The sequence below is a fragment of the Epinephelus fuscoguttatus genome, linkage group LG12, assembly GCF_011397635.1.
Source record: "Epinephelus fuscoguttatus linkage group LG12, E.fuscoguttatus.final_Chr_v1".
Lineage (NCBI taxonomy): Eukaryota > Metazoa > Chordata > Actinopteri > Perciformes > Serranidae > Epinephelus > Epinephelus fuscoguttatus.
Genome location: NC_064763.1, coordinates 4,066,719 through 4,088,303, shown reverse-complemented (window position 1 = coordinate 4,088,303; position 21,585 = coordinate 4,066,719). Strand labels below are relative to the sequence as shown.

Sequence of the window (21,585 nt, the reverse complement as noted above, 5' to 3'; positions counted from 1 at the left end):
TGAACCAGCATGGCTACCACAGCATCCTGCAGTGACATGCCATCCCATCCGGTTTGCGTTTACTTGGACGATCATTTATTTTTCAACAGGACAATGACCCCAAACACACCTCCAGGCTGTGTAAGGGCTATTTGACCAAGAAGGAGAGTGATGGAGTGCTGCGGCAGATGACCTGGCCTCCACAGTCACCGGACCTGAACCCAATCGAGATGGTTTGGGGTGAGCTGGACCGCAGAGTGAAGGCAAGGGGGCCAACAAGTGCTAAACACCTCTGGGAACTCCTTCAAGACTGTTGGAAAACCATTTCAGGTGACTACCTCTTGAAGCTCATGGAGAGAATGCCAAGAGTGTGCAAAGCAGTAATCAGAGCAAAGGGTGGCTATTTTGAAGAAACTAGAATATAAAACATGTTTTCAGTTCTTTCACCTTTTTTTGTTAAGTACATAACTCCACATGTGTTCATTCATAGTTTTGATGCCTTCAGTGAGAATCTACAATGTAAATAGTCATGAAAATAAAGAAAACGCATTGAATGAGAAGGTGTGTCCAAACTTTTGGCCTGTACTGTATATTTTTGGGAGCAGGTTAATAAAATGATGTCGGAAGTGACTGAATCCATTTGCAGAACAGATTTGGCTGTCTGGATGAACTGACAAGCTGAACTGAACTGAAAGCAATTACATACAAACCTCCACCTTCTCTTTTGTTCTTTCAGTGTCCCAGTCCAGGGTTTCCCACACATTCATTTATTTTTGCCACGATTAAAACATCTGCCGTCACAAACAGATTTTCTGTTTTTGGAGCTGAACTGTTCATTAAGCCTCCTACAGACTGTGAGATTTTAGCAATCTTTTAAGTTTAGTGCAAGTTACACTGTGTGACATGGAACTAATACACTTGGGATTGATGTATGCAGACTGTACAATGACAGTGCCTACTGAATCGCAGGCTATGATGAACGATGCAATAGTTTCCCATACTGAGTGCACAAGGTTGCTGCACGGGTTATTACCTCTCCAACTGTGAAGCACAACATAGAGGGTCACATTATTAAATAACCTAAAGTTTTATAGGCACCATATACTGTGGTGTGTGTGTGTGTGTGTGTGTGTGTGTGTGTGTGTGTGTGTGTGTGGGTGGGTGGGTGGGTGTGTTTGCTAGCTGCTAGGTTGCTCACACATTACTTTTAGTGCGTTTTGCCTCCATAGCAAACTGCTATCCGTCTGTTTGTTTGGGTTTAGCGCCAGTGTGTCATTTCATGCTGCATTTCTATTGGTTGGTTAGTGGGTTAATAGACATAGGTCGTAACAGCAGTCACACAGTGAGATGGTCATCCCAAATTTCTGACACTGTCAGAATTTTATCCCAGGTTGTCTGTGATAGCAAGACAGTGACAATGGCCATCCTTGAACCTCTCTCAGTGTGCGATGTAGAACCACCATTTTAAAAGCCATAATCAAAGATATCGCCATGTTTCTTTCACATTGGTCATCTTTTGTCTGGGACCCACAAAAACCTTTGCATTTTGAGACAGGACACGGAACTATACAAAGGGATGCACAGGCAATTGAAAGAATGCAGAAATTGAGGTTAAGTTTGATACTTATATTAAAAAAAATGATTAAATGTACCTGGTGATATTTCATGTATTTACCCAGCTTTGGAGCACATATAAGGGTGGTTGGGTAAGGGGGTTGGTTAAGGACAAGAATATGTTGGAAATAAAGTATGGAAGGGAAAAAGGGAAATATCTGGTTATGGAATGAAGGACAATGCAGCTTCCGCCATATCTCAATCAGTGGTCAAAAAGCAGTGAGTTCGATACGCAACCCCTCTTACCACAACCCAAAATTTTATAACAGGTCACACTTTCTGACATCTGTCTTTTCAATATCACTGTGATGTAATAGGAGGGCAGTGAGGCTCGCACTGCTAGTAGCCTGTCCCTGGCAAGGGTTCGACCAAGCCCCATCACCAATGGGACCAACAAGCACTCCTCAGCCACTGGCTCCTCTTCCTCCTCCACCTCCTCCTCACATAGCAAGACCCAGCGCAGTGCCTCCACCTACCATAGGCAGCGACGACACAGTGACTTCTGTGAGTCTCTTCTCTAATGTCTTAATTGTTGATCTCTGTTGGAGTCCCAGATGAATGAAACCTGCAATTTCACAATGTTTCATCTTAAATAAAAAACACTTGTGATTCTGCCTTTCCCATACAAAAACAGATTTTGTCCCGAAGAAAGACACTGTGAAGACTTGCTTCATGAGTTATAAAAAACATATGCAGCTATAATGTGCAATATGGAGTTTAAACTAACACGCAGGGGCATGCTGCTCTATGTAGGGGAATTAACATAATATTATGCATGCATACTCTTATCGTGATGGCCCACCAGCAGATGGAGACATGAGGTAGAATGCTTTTCAATGTATGTAATATTCATTCATTGTGCAAAATAAGAAAAAGCATGTTGGCTGACTCTGATAGTTCATTTTAAAGCCGATATTGGCAGATACCAATGACATGCCAATATTATTGTACATTCCTAATCAATACCCATATACTCATAGTGGTATAATTTTACAACAGTGACAAACAATGAAGAGGCTTAGGGCAAACACCATTGGTACCTGGCTGCCTGTCATCAACGAAGGCAGAGCGAGGAGATGATGCTAGGCAGGATGCTCAGTTTGCTTGCATTAATTCTCTTGGCTGTGATAAGGGAAGTTAAAAAGGGAGGGGCAGAATTAGAACTCAAAAGCAGTTGTCAGGCAATACAACTTGCTTAATGCCATTTACTAAATGAAAAGCACTCCAATATAAATTTAGAGAAAGAACTACAAAAAAATGTCTGGCAAAAAGGGCACTTATTTAGTCTGAGTCCAAAAAGGCAGGTGCTTGAGTACAGCCTGGGATCTACCTGTGCACATGCCTGCTAACAATAAAACCCTCTAGTACCCTATTATCTTACCAGAACACTGAGCTCCAAGAGCACAGGCTTAGTTGTGGTTCTGGAACTGTCCAAATGTAAAATGGGAGCCAGAGCCTTCAGCTATCAAGCTTGTCTTCTGCGGAGCCGTCTTCCAGTTTTGGTGCAGAGGGCAGACTGATGTCTGCTACTACTAATATTATTGTGTAGATTCAGCATCCATGCTTATGTTCTTCAAATCTTTATCCTTATTCTTATTTTACCATTTTCTGCAGTTTTTGGCATCTACTTCTGCATACTTTCAGCTGCAGAAACCATTTAAATATCAAAACATTACCCTCTTTTAAGACATTTATAGTTGTATTCAGCTATCTTTTACTGTTTATGTCTTTAAATGCGTCAGCATTTCTTATTTCAGCCTTTTCAGTTAATTTTCAACCATTGACAATATTATAGTTAAGCTTCCACCTTCTCTAGCAACGTATTTCAGCTCTTAGTTACTTTTGGTAATGCAGTTCAGCCTTCAGTTCTGTCAGTTTTACGTTGTGGCTTCCAGTTCTTTGAGCTCTTATGTCTTTTGGGCAATTTGTTTCATATTTATGCATTTTCAGCAATGCATTTCAGCTATCAGCATCCACATGTATTTTCTGCAAGGTTATTGTTTATACCATTGTGATGTGACTAGCTGTGTGGAAGGGTTATACCTTGCATAACCCACTTATATTATACAGAATATTCCTTATACGAGTCTCTGTGTCTGTGCTCTGCTGTCCTCCACAACAAAGGCGGGCCCTCCATGCCCGTCATGCACCCCAAACGGAGCCCCACTAGCACGGGCGACCGTGAGCTGCGGGAGGGACGAATGCCTTCACGTAAGGCCAGTTGCAGCGTGATGGGGAGCCACAGCCTCCCTCCCTCCAGCCCAATGGTCAGCAGTGCCAACAACCCCAACAAGTCTGAGATCCCAGACCGCCGCAAAGACATGACGGCTACCACAGTAAGTGACAAATGTCCTCCTCAAGTAGAGAGGAGATTGTGAATCTACACAGTGTGCCACAGAGGTCACACCACTGCTTCTAGTTATTTGTCAGTCAACATCATCCACACACACACACTGCTACAATCAACTGAACTCATCACCTCTGCTACAGTGATACCAGGATCTCTGATCGAGGGCAAATGTCGATAAAACCATTTAGAATCATTAAAAAAAGGTGCTGCTTCTCATTTCTGATCTTGGTTGTCAGGTATTTCTTCAGTTTCAAAGTAATCCAGGTGATTGTTGTCAGGCACAGCAGATGGACTTTACGTGATCAGATTTGAAAAAATGTAAACTTAAAAACTGAGGTATAGATATTTTCATGTTCACAGTTCAGCAAGGTTCATCCTTAAAAATCTGTCATTGGTTTTCACCAGATAAGTTGTGCAGTGCAGAATAAAGCTTGACTGATGTTACACAGCTGTTAATTTGACCTCAAGATTTGATGTTTAAGCCTGCACTGTACAGGACTGGACAGTAGACGGGAAACTGAGGAGCTAAAGTTAGGGACCATCTCAAAAGTTGATGCAAAGTGGTCAAGAGGGCGTCATTCTGTTCTGTAACTATGCAGTGTTATCTATATCAGTTTTTATATAGTTTTTATCACAGACAACGTTGACCAACTTTATACCCATCTGGGCTCCCTCCTACTATTTACAAAATAAAGTCATGCAATTCAGACTTCCATTTTCCCTCAGTTAAAAGCTACAGTTTATTTCCATTATTCATTTTCACTAGACATATTGTTAAAGGTATACTATGCAGGTTTTTCCTAAAAATATGAATGGACTCAAACAGGAGTAATCCCACTCAATCATCACTTATGACCCACTCTCAATGCATGGTGGTGTATTTAGCTGCAGAGACTTTTCCCTCTACCTGGGTTTTTTTATTTTCTCCCTCTGTTCTGTGTCTGGGATGTTTATGGGTGTGTACCGCCACAGTGTACAGGTGAAGTCAGGACTTTATAAAAAGTGATATTCAACTAGCTAGTGCTAGTGCTTGTTGTTTCAGGAGCCACCATCACTGTTCTGCGAGCTCCGGCCAGCATTTTACAACACAGTCTCTGATTGGCTGCTTACATTGTCAAATCCCTTACATGCAGATCCCTGACTAGTTCTGATTGGATTTTAATTTCTGGATGGTGTCTGGGGCAGCACCGAGTCCAGACTGATACAGAGAGTGAAACAGACTGTTGAGCTTACCAGGCTAGCCTACTTCCAGGACAAAGTACCTCTGAATATCAAAGTGACTTGTAGTATGTATTTTATGTTTATGTATGTTTGTATGAAAAAAGAAAAAGCGACCAGCCCTACATGAACATAATCAAATACAAAAATATGTCGCATATCCACCATTCCTTTCAATATAATGATATACAGTACAACATTGTGTATATATACATATACATACATACACATGTAGACATGTCTACATGTGTATGTACATGTACATGTTTTTGTATTTGATCATGTTCATGTAGGGCTGCAACAACCTGACCCGTATTCTGCATCTCCTGAACCTTATGCGGTGGGGTGTCGCAGCTCTATATGCATATAAAATCCTCAACATATTGTTTTTACACAATATATTTCTCTATACATGATCGCATATACCACTAAACATTATATACATATACATATATATATATATATATATATATATATATATATATTATATTATATTATATTATATTTTATTTTATATGGCAGAATTGTCCTCCTATTGGAGATGTACCACGTGGTGTGATCCTTGCATTATGGCTATTTAAGATGGCGACTTCATTGTAAATGATTAGCAGTCTGAGGAAGAGCACCACGCTCGAAACGTCACGCAAAATAAAAAATTGCATACAGGAGCTCTTTTGGTGTGCGGATCGCTTTTTTTTTCTTTTTTCATGCTTTTAATACTTTGTGATCCAGCACCCAACCCAGTGGGCTTCAGGGATGTGCGTGTCCTATTTTTTATCATACTTATAAGTATGTTTGTATGCCTCTTACCTTATTCCCCTCTCTGTAGAATAACATCCCTGGAAGTGCCATGACACGCAGGAATACATACGTATGCACTGACCGCTCAGGCACTGACAGACACTCTCTTCTGCAGAACGGCAAAGACAACAGGTACCGTTTTGTGCTTTATTATTTGTCAGTATGGATCTTTAATTGGTAGAATGAGCAGGTAACAATTTGACAGCCACACATATTATGGAGGTAAAGTAAAAGCAATTACATAAAGACATGATATATTAACTTTAAATGATTCGTGCAAGATGACTGCTGTAGTAATTTTACTTTAAGATATTTACTTAAAGAAGTAGCTGTTGTCCCCTTCAGTTATTCTGTTGTTCGGAGAATGTGTGAAAATCTAAAATAGAACTTCCAAGTACATTTTGTTTCTTGGAAGCTTGCTGCTTCAATTCCTATACTTCTACTGACATTATGCCCACATCTTCAAATTCAGACAAAATAAGACATATTTCTTCCATCATAGAGCTAACAAAGCTGCTAATCATTAGAAGCTAACACAGCTTACAGACAATGGGGAACAGTGATATACTAGATTCTGTTGCTGATGTCAGTACTAGGGAAGAGTTAAAAAAAATCAATGAAAAACAGTTCTGCTTTTTATGTAAAAGGTTCCCTCCAATAAAGGTCCAGTGTGTATGATTTAGGTGGATATACGGGCAGAAATGGAATATAATATAATCAGTGTGTTTTCTTTAGTGTATAATCACCTGAAAATAAGAATTGGTGCCTTAGAATGAGTCGTTTATATCTGCATATGGAGCAGGTCCTCATCCACGGAGATTGCCACATTGCACTGTCATGTTTCTACAGTAGCCCAGAATGGACAAACCACACACTGACTACAGAGAGGGCCAATCATATTTTATTGTGTTCGCCACCATTGTTGAAAGTCCAATTGCAAAGAGCAGTGCCTGAGTTACACTGATTTGTAACGTGAAATTGCTTCATTCAGTGTTTTTACTGGTTTAAATCACCTGGTCTGGTTATTTTGGAGAGGGGAGACCTCTGTGGATAGTTCCACTCCCGATGAAAGCCTTCTGAACGTCTGGATCTTATGTTACTGGAGAAAAAAGGTGACTATACATTAGCATGTGTTGGACTAGCTCCCCGCAGTGACATGTCAAACTTCATCAGAAATACATGGATTTGTAATGGAACTACTTTATTCAGTGTTTTTACCATTTAAAATATCAGGATCTGTTTGTTTTGGAGAGGAAGAGACTTCTGTGGATAATTAAAAACCTCCTGATAGTCTGGATCACAAAAAGGTGAGCATACATTTGCTTATGAGAGAAAAGGGGTGAGCACACAACAGCATGTTGTGGGCAAGTCACCAGCCTCCAAGACGCCCAACAGCGTCGGAGATGCACTGATTGTAACATGAAACTGCTTTTTTCCAGCATTATTAGCAGTTTCAATCGCCTCATCCATTTGTTTTAGAGAGGAAGGGACCTCTGTGGATAATTCAGCTCAAGGTTAAAACCCTCTTAACAATGAGCAAGGAAGGAAATCTAACTACAGCCATTTGGAAATTTCATACATGTTATTCCTATGGTCCTAGACAGTCCAAAATAATTAGTAAACATGAACAACTCTCCAAAATCCAAAAACTAGTGTTGAAACTCAAAATTGTTATGTCATCGGTTATAAAGTCTGCAGATACTCCGTAGAAAACGAACAATGAAAAATGTTCTAGATGACATTGAGAGCACCCAGGGGAGTGTTCTGAGAATATGGGTACATTTTCTGTTTCAGAACTGAGAACACTACAATAGATTAAAGCTCATTTGGCTATAAAAACAAAAACAAACATTCTCTGGGTCCACATAATCAGGCTCCCATTCATTGTCCATGGAGCAGCTCCAGACTAAATACTTAATGACATCAAAAATTTTAAGACCTACCTCTCTGGTTTCTGGCTCTGAGAGAGAGTAGAGTACAAATATTGATTTTGCTTTCCAAGGCCATGGAGATAACATATTGGAATTCTTAATTTAGGTGGTGTTAACCTTTAAGTAATGAATTGTGCTGTGCAAGCAAAAGGTAGGGAAATGGGGATTTTATCTAAACAAGTTATATACATTTTAGGAAACCAAATAAAAAGGTAAAATAAATAAAAAATACCAAGGCCAGCTGAGACATAACCCTTCTTTTTTCTTGTCTGCAGCTCCCTGGGCCACCGCTTGCCTGCAGCGTCTCCCTCAACGCTCAGCATTTCTGGGGCCGGAGCTGCCTCCTCCTCTTCCTCTTCGGACCGATGCCGCCTGACCCGAGGCTCCACCATCCGCAGCACTTTTCATGGGGGGCAGCTGAGGGACCGTGGGCCCCCAGTCTACTCAGCCCCACCGACTTCACCCACCTTGTCCCACCATGACGCCAGCCCTCTGCCCCACGCCCGCACCAGGGCGACCTCCAACCTCTTCACCAAGCTGACCTCGAAACTCACTCGCAGGTAGATGCATGCTTCATGTCACATATCACAACATCAATACCACTCTCATGTTTGTGCATTAAAAAAACATGAAGCTACAGCCAGGAGACTGTTAGCTAAGCTTAGCATCAAGTCTGGAAGTAAGGGGAAACAGGCAGTCTGGCTCTCTTTAAAAGTAAGAACTGAGCCTACCAGCACTATTAAAGATCACTGTTTTTTTACTCAATAAACAAATGAGATACATAAAGACCCACCTTGTGTAAAGTGCTGGGGTCCGTTTCACAAAGCAGGTTCAACAAACTCTGAGTCTAATCCTGAACTCTGAGTTGATCTACTCTGAGATAGGAAACTCTGAGTTTCCAGTTCCAGAACAGCTGATTTGAATCAGTTTAATCAACTCGGAGTAGTTTCACCTGGAGTTAAGCGCGTGCACCACAACTATAAAAAGGCAGCATCAATGGAGCCCCGATTCAACGAGTTACCATGGCAACGGGGAAGAGGAGGGCTGCGTTTTTCACCCCGCTAGAATTAGAAATCTTAATGCGCTCATACGGCGAGTTTGCACACGTTTTCAAAAAGAAGTGCAACACCGCTGCAGCTGCAAAAGAGAGGGAGACGGCGTGGGAGAACATTGCTGCTCCATTCAATGCAAAGTTTAAATGTAGTCCTTTGCAATCACAATAATATTACAGGGAAAAACTGCTTGAATGGCAGCCTATTAATTTATTTCATTTAGCTGCAATCCCGCGGGGGAGAAGCGCACTTGGCAGCAGTTTAGGATGAAATATAAAAACACTGTTCAAACGGGTAAGACCTCAGCATAATCTCATGGAGGTACATCATTTTGATCACGCTATACATTGTAAAGTAAATATTAAGTGGCTGTTTGACTGTGCAGTTGTTTTATCCCCAATATAATGCTGTTTTCACACACGTCTTCTCGTCTATATAATGTTCTGTTAAATAATTAAGCCTATTTAAACTAACACAGACTTCTACTCAGCCAACAGAAAGAAGGCAGATGCCCGTAAAATGAGCACACTTTTCTGACCGCCCTGCATACAGTTGCCTTACTCAAGTGCTCAGCATCTCCGATATTGTACAAAAAACTAGGTTGTGTATGTAGATGATGAACTGTGACGTGAAACGGTACAGCTCAAAAAGATAATTGTCTGGAAATGCTTGAACATCTATGCGCGGTCTGATAACCATCTCCTGACGAATATTTAATTCTCTGCGCAGTAATGCTGCACCTTCATCCACGGGATCATTATCAAAAGGACATGCCATGTTAGTGAAAACAGTCGCCACCTACTGTGCCTAATGGACTTCTAATATACTGACTCTGATTTTTTTATTGATTTTTTAAAATGACAGACGGCAGAACAAGGCTACAACAAAACTCGCCTGCTGACTGAATGAATGAGGAAATCAAATGGAGTGTGTGGCTCTGAAAGAGGGCGGAGACAGAGAGAAACTTGAGGTTCATTGAGGAAAAACCTGGTCCCGACCAGGTTAGGTTCATAGAGTCTGTTACTACGGTAACTGACCGAGAGCTTAAGTTACCTCTCTCTCTGAAACAGGCTAGAGTTACCCCTCTTTCTCTGGTTTGAGTTACCTCCCTTTTTGAAACGGAAAACTCAGAGTTTCCCCTCATTTCAGGGTTAACAGACTCTGAGTTTTCACTAAACCTGCTTTGTGAAACGGACCCCTGGTGTGTGTGTTTTTAACTTTTAACAGAGTCAGGCTAGCTGTCCCCCTGTCTCCTATCCTTGTGCTAAGCTAATAGTCCATTGACTATAGCTCCATATTTACAGTACAGACTTGTGAGGGGCATCAGTCTTCTCATGTAAATCACTGACAGAAAGTATATTTTCCAAAATGTCAAACTGTTTACAAAAATTTGATGTCAAGTTTAACTAATAATAATATTGCTGGAATTAAAAGTTTTTAATATATGTATTATGTTTTGGGGTTGTCTGTCTGTCCATATGTATTTTCATCCATATATTTACACTTTAAACCGATAGAAAGGGACTTTTTGTCATTCAGACAAGATCTTGATTTATAAAGCTATTGTCATCAGTTATGACAATCCTTCCTACCTCTCTCCACTATACAGTACTTTTATTTTCAATTCCCACATTTTTTTGTAGTCATAGAGAAAAGGCAGTGGTGGACAAAGTACTCAGATATTCTACTGAAGCAACAGTTGCAATTACTCTGTTACAAGTAAAAGTCCTGCATTCAAAATTTAACTTAAGCATAAGTACGAAAGTATTAGTATCAAAATATACTCAAAGCACCAAAAGTAAAAGTACTCATTATGCTATTAGAATAATGTATATCACATATTGTGTTATATTTATTGATACATTCATGTGTTGATCATTTTAATGTTGCAGCTGGTATACTGCCACTCTCAGTATTGCAGTGAAAAAAGCATTTTCTCCATAGATCACCGCTGTTACAGAGATGTCTGTAAAATTGTAGACAGGACACCTTGAACTGCAAACAAGGTTAATTATGATACTTTTTATTATGAATATTTGATCCATGGAGGTTTCATATTTAGAAAACTTTCCCTGAGCTTAGAAAAGTGATTCAAATATCTGTGATGTCATCAAACTTTGCAAAGTTTATTAGCCTAGCGGAACTGGTGGGTCCACAGGTACCCAACAAGTAACCCACAAAAAGCTGTGTTACGGGTAAAAATATGTATATAACGTAAAATATGTTCATGGGTACAGGCATGGGTAAAAATTAACTACATGCAAGCAGGCAGTAAAAATATAACAAAAATGTATTTTAAAATTTCAGAATAAAACAAATGGAAAAGATGTACAATATATGTGTCATATTTTGACATCTAAATCAATATTATCATTTTGCAGTTCCTTTTATTTTTAAAGTCAATGACACAAGTTGAACCTTTGACCCCCGTCACATACGTCAACCACGTGTAGGACTCCAGCCATGAAACTTTGCAGCTGAGGATGAGGTAGCAGCCTACATTGAGATCAAGACACCCAAAGATGATCCTTTTGAGGTTTTACAGTGGTGGAAAGAGCATGCTAAAATGTTTCCTAACCTGGCAGTGATTGAGCAGAATGTTTTCACCATCCTGGCATGGAGCACAGCCAGTGTAAAAGACATCTCCTCCATTGGATTTGTAATTCAAGAACAGAGAACTCATCTTAATGTGAGTGATTGTAGCCTTTGGTGCAGGTCGGGTCGTGGGACCTTTATTAACGGGTCAGTTCTGGTACTGAGCTTTACGGTATGGGCGGGTTTTCAAAAGTGGACCCATGCTCTCCCGTGCTCTCTTTAGGGTGTTTTAGGGAACAGCAAATGGGGATCCTAATAAATAAACAAAAACTGGGAAGAGGTTACAATGGCTTTGGTATTTGCATACATTTTTGGTATATTTTAATTTTTGCAAATTTGTTTTTGTTTTAATTGTAAAGTATTTCTTCAAAAGATAAGATTCCACTTCAAACCAAGAAAATCAAATCTATGATATGAAATCATGCAGCGTTGTGAAGTTCTTCGTTTCAGCTTGAGCACAGCCTGGATATGGATCCATGCTTATCACAACATTGTATTTACCCAGGCCTTTTGGCAAGCCCTCCTGTGGCCCTGGATTATCCTCTGCTTCCCTCTCCCTCCCAGTCGTCATAATCACGCGTCTAATCTTATCAAACCTCAGCTTTATCCTTGCCAATCAGCTCCTGCGCTGCGCTCTTTTCTTCCACTTGCTCTCCTGTGACTCAATAATATACTCTTATCCCCCAACCCCACCCCCTGCTCTTACCTCATATTCCCTCTTTTTCTCCATCTTTATCTCTTTGTGTTTTCCCCCCGTCATGGCATCAGGGTCAACCTTGACCCGTCCAAGCGCCAGGGCTCAAACAAATCAGTCTCGGGTTGTACTCTTCCACAAGGATCAAAAACAGTTAGTAAGTTCCCATGTCTCTTGCTTCTTACTTGTCTGCCTGTGCTGCCCCATCTGTCTGCCTGCTTCCTCCATACCACCATCTATGAATTATTGCTTATTTGCATGACTTGTTAATCATCTTCGTACTGTCAAGGTCCCACATACTTGGTTTCAAGCATGGTTGCAATCAACGAAGATTGTTTTGGTTTTAACTTTCAATGTCAGGATCAGTGTCATTGTCAGTACAGACTATCTTTAACTAGTATTTATGATCTTGCATATAAATGTGCCCTTAGAAATACTGTTTGATGTTTTTAGTTTGTATTTGTGGTTGATGGGTAGAAAGTCACTGAATATTTTTTCCATGTGTGGTTGGTAAGAATGGATGGGAGTGTGTAGTACCATTTTTACAGAAGTGATTTAAAGTCAAAGAACTGCATTTATATCTGCATGCTTTAAAAGCTGTGAGCAAGAATCAAAAAAGTACAGTAAATTTAGGTGAGGACACAATGTTGTGCACATCACGTGCTTGGTGTTGTTGATGCTTGCTTGGTCTCATTCTATGATATTCAATACTGAATCCCATCTCATCTGAGTTGTCAGCTGGTCGAAAGGCTGATTTTATTCTAGTGGATTACCTCTTACTCTTCCTGTTTGTCCTGCAGGGTCACAAATGAATCTGAGGGAATCAGGAGATTTGCGGTCACAAGGTCAGTGCACATGTTCCAGCTGCATCAACAGCACATGATCGTTCATTTGTTTGTCCACCTTATTCCTAACCCCCATGATACCTTGCATGAATTTTATGGGTGCCCCTTCTGGCATTGAACCAGAACCAGTGTTTTCCAGTGGTAATGGTATGGTATGCTAATCCCCTTTTCAGAATCAGAAATCAGACATTGTGATTTGTTACAGTTGCTCTGATGTAAAGAACAGAGAATTAGAACAAGTAAAAATAAGTGTATGAAATAGAAGTATGTAAATATAAAGCGATTGATTGTGAAAACAATGTGCATTATCATTATGCTACAATGTTTAACATTAGTACTTAAGATATTAAGAATAAAATGTATATCTTCACTGTGCTAAGTCTAAGTGTTTAAACATACAAATATGTGCGCTGTGCTACATTATACTGTATAAACTAGTGTTACATTCAGAAATATAAAATATGTATTATGCTATAATGGTTACTACAATATATACATCAATAGAATAAACATTAGAAATATGTACAATTATGTGCATTGTATGTTGAATACATATATACATTCAAGAGGTGTTGGTGAGAATAAAGTCATATACTGAAGAATATAGCACAGTTATTATTGCGCTGTATAAAAAAGTATTTGTACCTTAAGTCACTATTGCACAGTATAAACATAATAGACAAATATGAATTTTAAATGCATATAGCTGAATTAAGTCTAGAGTAACTGGAAAATAAAACCTATGAAACCCACTACCTGTTACACCTCAGATGGGATAATGTGATATTATTTCTATCATCTCTGACAGCTATCTGAAAGCATTGGTTGTTCTCCTTTTTAACAGAGCCCAAGCTAGCTTACAGTAAACATGTACTCCTTCTAAAGATGATTTATGATTTGATACCACTCATAAAGAGACACTAACACATTTACTGAACATTTAACATAATTCTGTATCTATTTTAGCTCAATGTGAAGTGAATAAAAATAAACGGGATGTTTACCAGCTATTGCTCCACTCATCTGCCTTAATAACACAGTTAACACATTTTTTTTTATAACTGCTGATTTATTAAATGGAGTTCTGTTGAGTGAAACATAACACAGAATTTAAGTAATATCAATAATTAGGGTTGTCAAGTGATTACAAAAATTAATTAATTACCTGCTCTGTGATTAATCAATATAAATTAATTGCATACTTTTGCTGTGAATGTGTTGTTTTTTTTTTAAAAAATGTCAATTCAAATTAATTTTGGCAGATGTGTCATAAAGTTGCTGGATTTTAGACACAATTGTCCCCCTGGCCTCCACCACCGAAACTGGTCTGCAGTCCAGTGCAATCCATTTTGCAAGAAAGTTAGTTTGTCGATCGCAGGTAGACTTACTCAGTTTGTGTCTGAACGCCTGGTCAAGTGTGGCTTGATGAGGCTGGCTGCTAGTGTTAGCATCAGAGGCTGTGCTAGCTCAGACCTCAGGGTTCACTGCTACTGTGATATTTCAGACTTGAAGTACTCCGATGGTATGAAAATTCCTTACTGCAGACATTGCAGAGAATGGTGTTCCTATCAACAGTTCCATCTGGGCATTTCTTAAATCTGAACATTCATTCACAGGGTCAAAGGGCACCTCAGTGTTATTAACGTGTTATTTTGTCTGTGATTAATGAATCAAAATGATTTCAACGTTAGATGGGAGAAATTTCTACACACTGTGGCTTTAAAGCCTGCAACTCTGTACCAATCATTTAGAACTGAAGAAACTTCTTGGATGAGAGGCGAAGCATCTTCAAGTAACGCAAGCAAGTCCAGTTGTCTCCGATATAGCACTTACGGTTTTTCTTATGTCATTTCATACACTCTAAAAATGTAGTGTATGTATTAGAGTTGGGTAATCCTGTATTGATTTAATAAGGGATGATGTGTTTTATTTTTTTATTCCGTATAATTCAGTATTAATTTTGTACAGTACAGGTGGCAACCTGTTCTTCACTGTTGTTAAGCGATGGAAATTGTATTGGTGTTAATAGGAACAATCCTTTTTGTTCTGGGTGCATGTTCAACATTGTTGTTAAAGTAACAAATTTAGCTACATCTGGTTGTTGGTGACCATACAGATCTGTGACTAACTAGCTTACTGCTGTTCCCACTATCACACCCTAAGTTTTGCCCATAATCATTTTTACAGAAGGGCCCTCAGGAATAAGGTGAATATGAGTCTAACAGAAGCAGCCATGGTCCAATGCCTGAACACTTTTTTTGTTCCTCCTCTCCCTAGTTGCCATCTACCTGGGTATCAAAAAGCGTCCGAGCCCCGGGCCGTCGGACGTGGCTGGGATTTGAGAGGCGGTAGGCGGCGGGACCCTGCGGAGGTGGTTCTGGCTCTGCGGGAGGCGGCGCTTGGATGTGGCTGCCAGGTCCACCATGCTGGCCCATTTCTGCTCTCCTGCACCCATGGTGTGGCAGGGGGCCGCGTGGCTTTTGAGGCCGAGGTGTGCCATCTTTCCACGGGCACCTCCGAGACTTCTAACGGGGTGCGCTACACGCGACTCTGGGGGACACCGCTAGCTTTTCGGGACATTGCCACCCAAATCTCTAAGGACCTTGAACTTTGAACAGAGGATGTGTTTGCGTATGCGTGAGTGTTTTTGTGTGAGTGAGTGTTGATGTGTGTGCGCAAAGGAAGAGGAGGTGGAAATGGGCAAAAGGGGCGAGGGGCTGGACCCGAGAGAAAAGACTTCTCCTTCTGTTTCTTTCATGACGACCCCCCCAGCACACACACATGCACACACACAGATACACGCACACCTGACCTGTAAAGTCACATAGACTGAGGCATCCCCCTCCACCCAATCACCCCACTGAGCTCAGCCAACTTCTTCACTGAGTGACTGCACCCACTGGACCTGGATCAGACGGAATCTAGTTGAATATTTTTTATCGCTACTCTAGCCATAATGACACTTTATTTTGTTATTTATTGCTCTGATCATTGTTTTTACCCACTGTCACTTTCAAAAAACATCTTCTCTTGAGTAATGGCCATCATTGACTAGCCAGTCCTTTTTTTAAATTGTTCTTTTATACCTCACCTTTATGTCCACCTTTTATCCCCTTTACCGATGACATGATTATCTGCTGACTTCTTAACACCTGGGGACAAGAACATGCACAGATGTGGATATGGTCCGACTCAGTGATCAGACAAGCAGCCACAGAGGGTTGCATTGCTTTGACTCGTGTACATACAGCAGTGCCAACTGCAATGGATTTAGGGCAGTGGGAAAAGGGTTGACAGGCCTTTGAAACAGCCAATCAGAGGCTGACCTGGAACACAAGGAGCCAGTGACATCTTCCATTTCATGAACTGATAGAGCTGTCACCTCTAAATTACATTTGTTTCTCTACAAGAGAAATTAAAAATGTAGATAATGTTTACAGAGAAACAAACTCTGTGGTTAGCAACATTTTTACACATACAAGACGAGGAGAACATTTTGGTGCAGCAACTCCATGCTTTATTTTTGGTTCTTGCTACACCAATATGTAAATAAGTCAATACAGCTGATTTGGTGAAATATTATAAGGTTATATAACTTTAATACCACTGTTGCCATAAAATACATTTTCTATGCTGGCTCTCTGAAAAGACTTCATGCACACATGCTGCTCTCTGGTTGGCTGGATTCATTGTTTGTCAGCGCTGGTCATTGTCAGTAAAACTTGTTCAAAGTCTTTGGATTTTCCAACCTCTCACCCATTTTCATCCCTTTACCTTTCTTCAAAAGCATTACACTGAATACATGACAGCAGAGACACATACTTGAGAATATCTTTCTAACTAGAAGCCCTCTACTATTTAAATCTTTCAAGGTGATTAAAGCAAACGCGATACAAATGTGGTTCAGTCTGTTGTCCCGCAGCAAAATAACAAATTCTTTGGTTCTTCTCTGTGCCATGTGATCTCGCCTCAGCTATCATCTCAGTATGTTCATGGGAAACACCAAAAGCGGATCAGCCAAGCAGTGAACCTCTCAGATTACACACTCACCTTTACAAACACAGAGAAACATGCACTTCTAAATGTCCACCCTGTCCTTTTTTGTGACACAGTCTATAAACTGGTATGTCCATTATTGATGACTGTGGGCCGTGGTGATCAGGGGGGAGTATTCAGAATCTGGATAGTCACGATGAAGGCAGTGTGCACAGTGTTTTCTTCTCGTTAGTCCAGTTGCCTTTAAAGTGAACAACCCCCAGCGCCTTCATACAGTGCATATTTAATGTAAAAAAAAAAGAGAGAGAGAGAGAGAGAGAGAACTGAGAAAGCTTTCTATTCTCCCTCCCTGTTTTTAGTGAATAACGTATTGTGATATTTACGTAGGCTACAGAGATCATGTTGTTTGGCTGCTGATTTACTGTTAATACTATCTCTCAGTTGTGGCTTTGCTCTTGGTGACCCAAAACACCCACTTACCCCACTCCCCATTTCCTTTCCAACTCATCATAAACTCCTCAACTCCCTACTTTTACACAGGGACGCCAACCTTAGCTGTCTGCCACCTTCGTATGTACCACCAACTTTTTTTCTACGGTCACAACAAGCATTTGGCTTTCCTCGGCTCTCCGTTGAGACCCTGTTTTCTGGCAGGGGAACACTCAGCCATCATCCACAGTCTCACATTGTAGAACCATGTTTGACATCTTCTTAGTCCTGTTTGGCTTGTGCTGTTTCATGGAGCCCAACAGGGGAGACCGGTGTTGACCTGTCCTCCTCAGGGTGAGAAGCAGACACCAATATGGACACTAGCAGTCTGTCCTTGTCCTCTCCCTGGATGTTTCTCATTGTGGTGTATATTAGCATTAGGTAATATAGACCTCAATGCACTTTGCTTTGACTTGAATCAGCTCCTTCCAGTGTACCTGTATAGGTAATACCCAGAACTAGCCACTGGAGGGCGCCAATGTCTTAAATGTGAAACACTTCAATTTGTGGATATTTGCACAGGTACTTTATTTATTTTTTAGAATAATATAATTTAAAAAACAGGATTTATATCAGTCATTGATGGCTGTATATAAAGTATATGAATATAATATATATCTTAGAGCTCAAGGTTTATTTATAGCTAGAGCAAGGGAAGTAATTCTAGTTTAAAGCAGATTCTGTCAGTGACAATGGGGAACAAAACCAACCTGCAATCCTGCATGACTTCAGAGTTTGGGTTTTGGGGGAAAAAATGAAACATGATACACACCTAGGATTTGAAGCTTTGTGAAGTGCAAACATGAGCGGTTTCAGACATCAATTGATACAAAAAAAAAGTGGTGCTAAATGTAGCACCCGGTCTTTCCCCCGTTCACAAAAACAAACTGAGGGCTTGGGTGAAATACAGTGACTTCACTCCACCTTGTTTGCTAGAGGATAGGTTCAGTACACTCAAGGGGTTCAGAGTTCTTAGAAGTATTAAGACATGCCATGAAATGTACCACAGCACACAGTATTTAAGAACAATGTTCAGTTGTAGATCCTGTAAGGACATTGGGAACAAATTGTGCAATTTGGTTTTATTTTGTCACCAGTCCCAATAAGTCCCTAACATGGTGATAGCCCTGGGTTGCATTCAAGCCATAGAAATGTCATGTCACTGTCTCCTGATAGCAAATATGAATGAGGTTGTTTGTGAAGCCTTCCGATAGAAATTGTTGAAGTGAAACAGGCTACAAAGCAAATAATTTAGTGTACAACAACTCACTCTTAGTATAAGATGGATGAACATTGTCTTAAGGTGAGATCTACTGTGAAAAAGTCTTGAAAAGATTTTGTTGACCTGATGTTTGAGTTAATGTGTATACCTGCACAGAGACAGTGTGTCACTGCTCCGAGTTAGATGGTGGATGGGTACAGTATTAGGACCCCAGGGGGCTCAGTATTTAACATGCACTGTCATTTCCAAACTGACTTTGGAAACAGTTGATGTTATATGCAAAAGTGACTGAAGAACACACACAGTTTGACCTGTATGAGTAATTTTACACTGCTCTGCTGTTTAATTCCTCCCCTCAGAAACAAACTGTAAACTGTCATCAAGTGGTTATGGTATATAAGGAGAATTGGATCTGAAGATTAATAAAATTCACTGATGTTGGCTTTTTTTTCCCTTTATTTTTGTGTCTTGTTTTTACAGTTACAACACAATCTGAATATTTGATAATAGCTTTCATCTGACAAGGTAAGTATTAATATGTGATGGTTAGACTTAAGCCCGTTTTACACAGAGATAGGGCCACTATAGTGTCCCTTCTGTATGCCTCTTGTGCATTTTTACACAGAACCAAACCAAACAACAGTGTGTGATTTTTATGGAGTTAGATTTGTCTCATTAATACCTGTATATGCACAGAGGGTGATCTACAAATATTTCTTGATCTGCACACCTGTTTTGTTATCCACAAATACAAATTTCAAATTTTTAATTTGTAACTTGTATTTTGGGTTTTGCAAATAGATGTGTATTTATAAATATAGGCTATCCTTTTTTCATTTGTAAAAAAAAAAAAAAAAATTATTTGTAAAAAAAACTGAAAATTTTGCTTGTGAAGTGTGATTCAGCATTTGTGGATCACCAATCACACACATGCATCGCTTTCTTCAATGACGTAATTTTGAGACGTTCTTGTCGAATTTCCACACAGATCCACAAACAAATAGCTCATGATTCACAAATGATCCGCCCTCCTCACCAGCAGGTGGCAGTGTTGTTCTATGCATAGAAATATTCCTTTCACAAACACAAATTTCGTATTTTTAACTTGTGTGTTGTTTTTTACAAATAAATGTGTATTTGTAAATATCTGGGGGTTTTTTCGTAAAAAAAAAAAAAAAAAAAACCATTTGTAAAACTGAAAATTCTGTTTGTGAAGTGTGATTCAACATTTGTGGATCACTGATTTCATGATTTCTCTTTTTCTGACTGCTGGAAGGTGATGGATTAACCTGCAAAGTGATAAAAACGCAGAGGATTGTTCAGATCTGAGAGCACGTCAGCGGTCAGCGGATTCTCTTCCCAGGTGTAAAACTAGACCTATGTGAATTATTTCTGCTTCAACATGATGGAATTGAGAAGAGAGTCAGTTACCATGGTGACTGACACAGAGTTTAAGTTACCTCTCATTCTGGAATGGAAATCCCAGAGTTTCCCTCACCTCAGGGTTCACTTACTCTAGTTTTCACATAAGCCGCTTTCTGGAATAGCCCTCTGCCCTACACACTGACTAATTATTAGAAAAAACAAAAGTAAAAGAAAAAAAGTTTAAAAGTCCTATGAGATTTTTCTGGGAAAACTCTAATGACTCATGAATTAACGTTTGATAGCTACTGTTAGCTAAATTACCACCTCTTAAAATGGCAGCATTGTTTACCCATCCTGATTGGAAATATTTATAGCCTAACTGTCTGTGCTCTTGTAGCTACGCCTTTATTTTGGCAGCGGTGTAGGGTGATGAATTCTCCACCAGGTAAAATGTAAACATCGCCGAAGTCGAGCTTCGGCAGGGACCTGGCGTTTTTTTTAACGGCGTATACAGCAGCCGGTGCTGTGTATGGGTCGCAATTGCCCTGTACTTCCTAATTCCTTTTATATCTTTCCTTCTTGGCTGCTGACAAAAAGTTGCAGTGAAAGTCCACTTCAGCAGAGTGCAAGCCATAACTACATCAATGCATAGAACAACACTGCCATCTACTGGGTGACAGTGTTGCTTTGTGTGAATCATGAGCTATTTGTTTGTGGATCTGTGTGGATTTCGACAGGAACGTCTCAAAATTACGTCATTGAGGAAAGAGATGCATGTGTGTGATAGGTGATCCACAAATGCCGAATCACACTTCACAAACAGAATTTTCAGTTTTACAAATGCCTTGTTTGTTTTTTTTTTACAAATGAAAAATAGCCTGATAGCCTATATTTACAAATACACATCTATTTGCAAAAAAAAAAAAAATACAAGTTGCAAATTAAAAATTTGTATTTGTGAATAGCAAAGCATGTGCGCAGATCAAGAAATATTTGTAGATCACCCTCTGTGCATTTACAGGTATATAATGAGACAAATCTAACTCCATAGATTTTACATGGCATGTCAGCATCTCACAATAAAAGAGGTGTGACAGGTAGGACATGTAACACTGTAGTATCAGCATCTAGTGTGACTAAAGAAATAAAAAGATATCCCACAATAACAAAGAGAAGAACAAATGCAAAACTAAGATGTGTTTCAGAATATGGAGGGAATGTGTGGAATGGTTAAGAAACGAGAATGAAAGTGTGTAATACACACAATGGATTTTAAAAGTTAGTGTTTTTCATTTTCTTTTATATCAGACAAGATAAGGTTTGTTGTAGGCTACCTTTCTTTGTTTTACCAAACCCCCTAGATGATGAAGCAGTGAAGATAACGAAGCGGACCCGCAGGACGATGAACCGGGATGAGGGAACATATAGGCTACG

At 39.9% G+C, this 21,585-nt stretch overlaps 1 protein-coding gene across 2 annotated transcripts in view; it reads left to right on the top strand.

Moving 5' to 3' along the window:
- mark4a (MAP/microtubule affinity-regulating kinase 4a) overlaps positions 1-19,223 on the top strand; it is a 57,013-nt gene extending 37,790 nt beyond the window's left edge. The window contains exons 13-19 of one of the 2 annotated variants that reach the window (XM_049591512.1): positions 1,911-2,097; positions 3,718-3,929; positions 5,991-6,094; positions 8,169-8,453; positions 12,309-12,391; positions 13,035-13,079; positions 15,357-15,554. In XM_049591512.1, coding sequence (XP_049447469.1) covers positions 1,911-2,097; positions 3,718-3,929; positions 5,991-6,094; positions 8,169-8,453; positions 12,309-12,391; positions 13,035-13,079; positions 15,357-15,421 — 981 coding nt within the window. In that variant the 3' untranslated portion in view covers positions 15,422-15,554. Of the gene's footprint in view, positions 1-1,910; positions 2,098-3,717; positions 3,930-5,990; positions 6,095-8,168; positions 8,454-12,308; positions 12,392-13,034; positions 13,080-15,356 lie in introns of both variants that reach the window. The other variant, XM_049591511.1, reaches the window with a different exon arrangement.
- Positions 19,224-21,585: the final 2,362 nt, after the last annotated feature.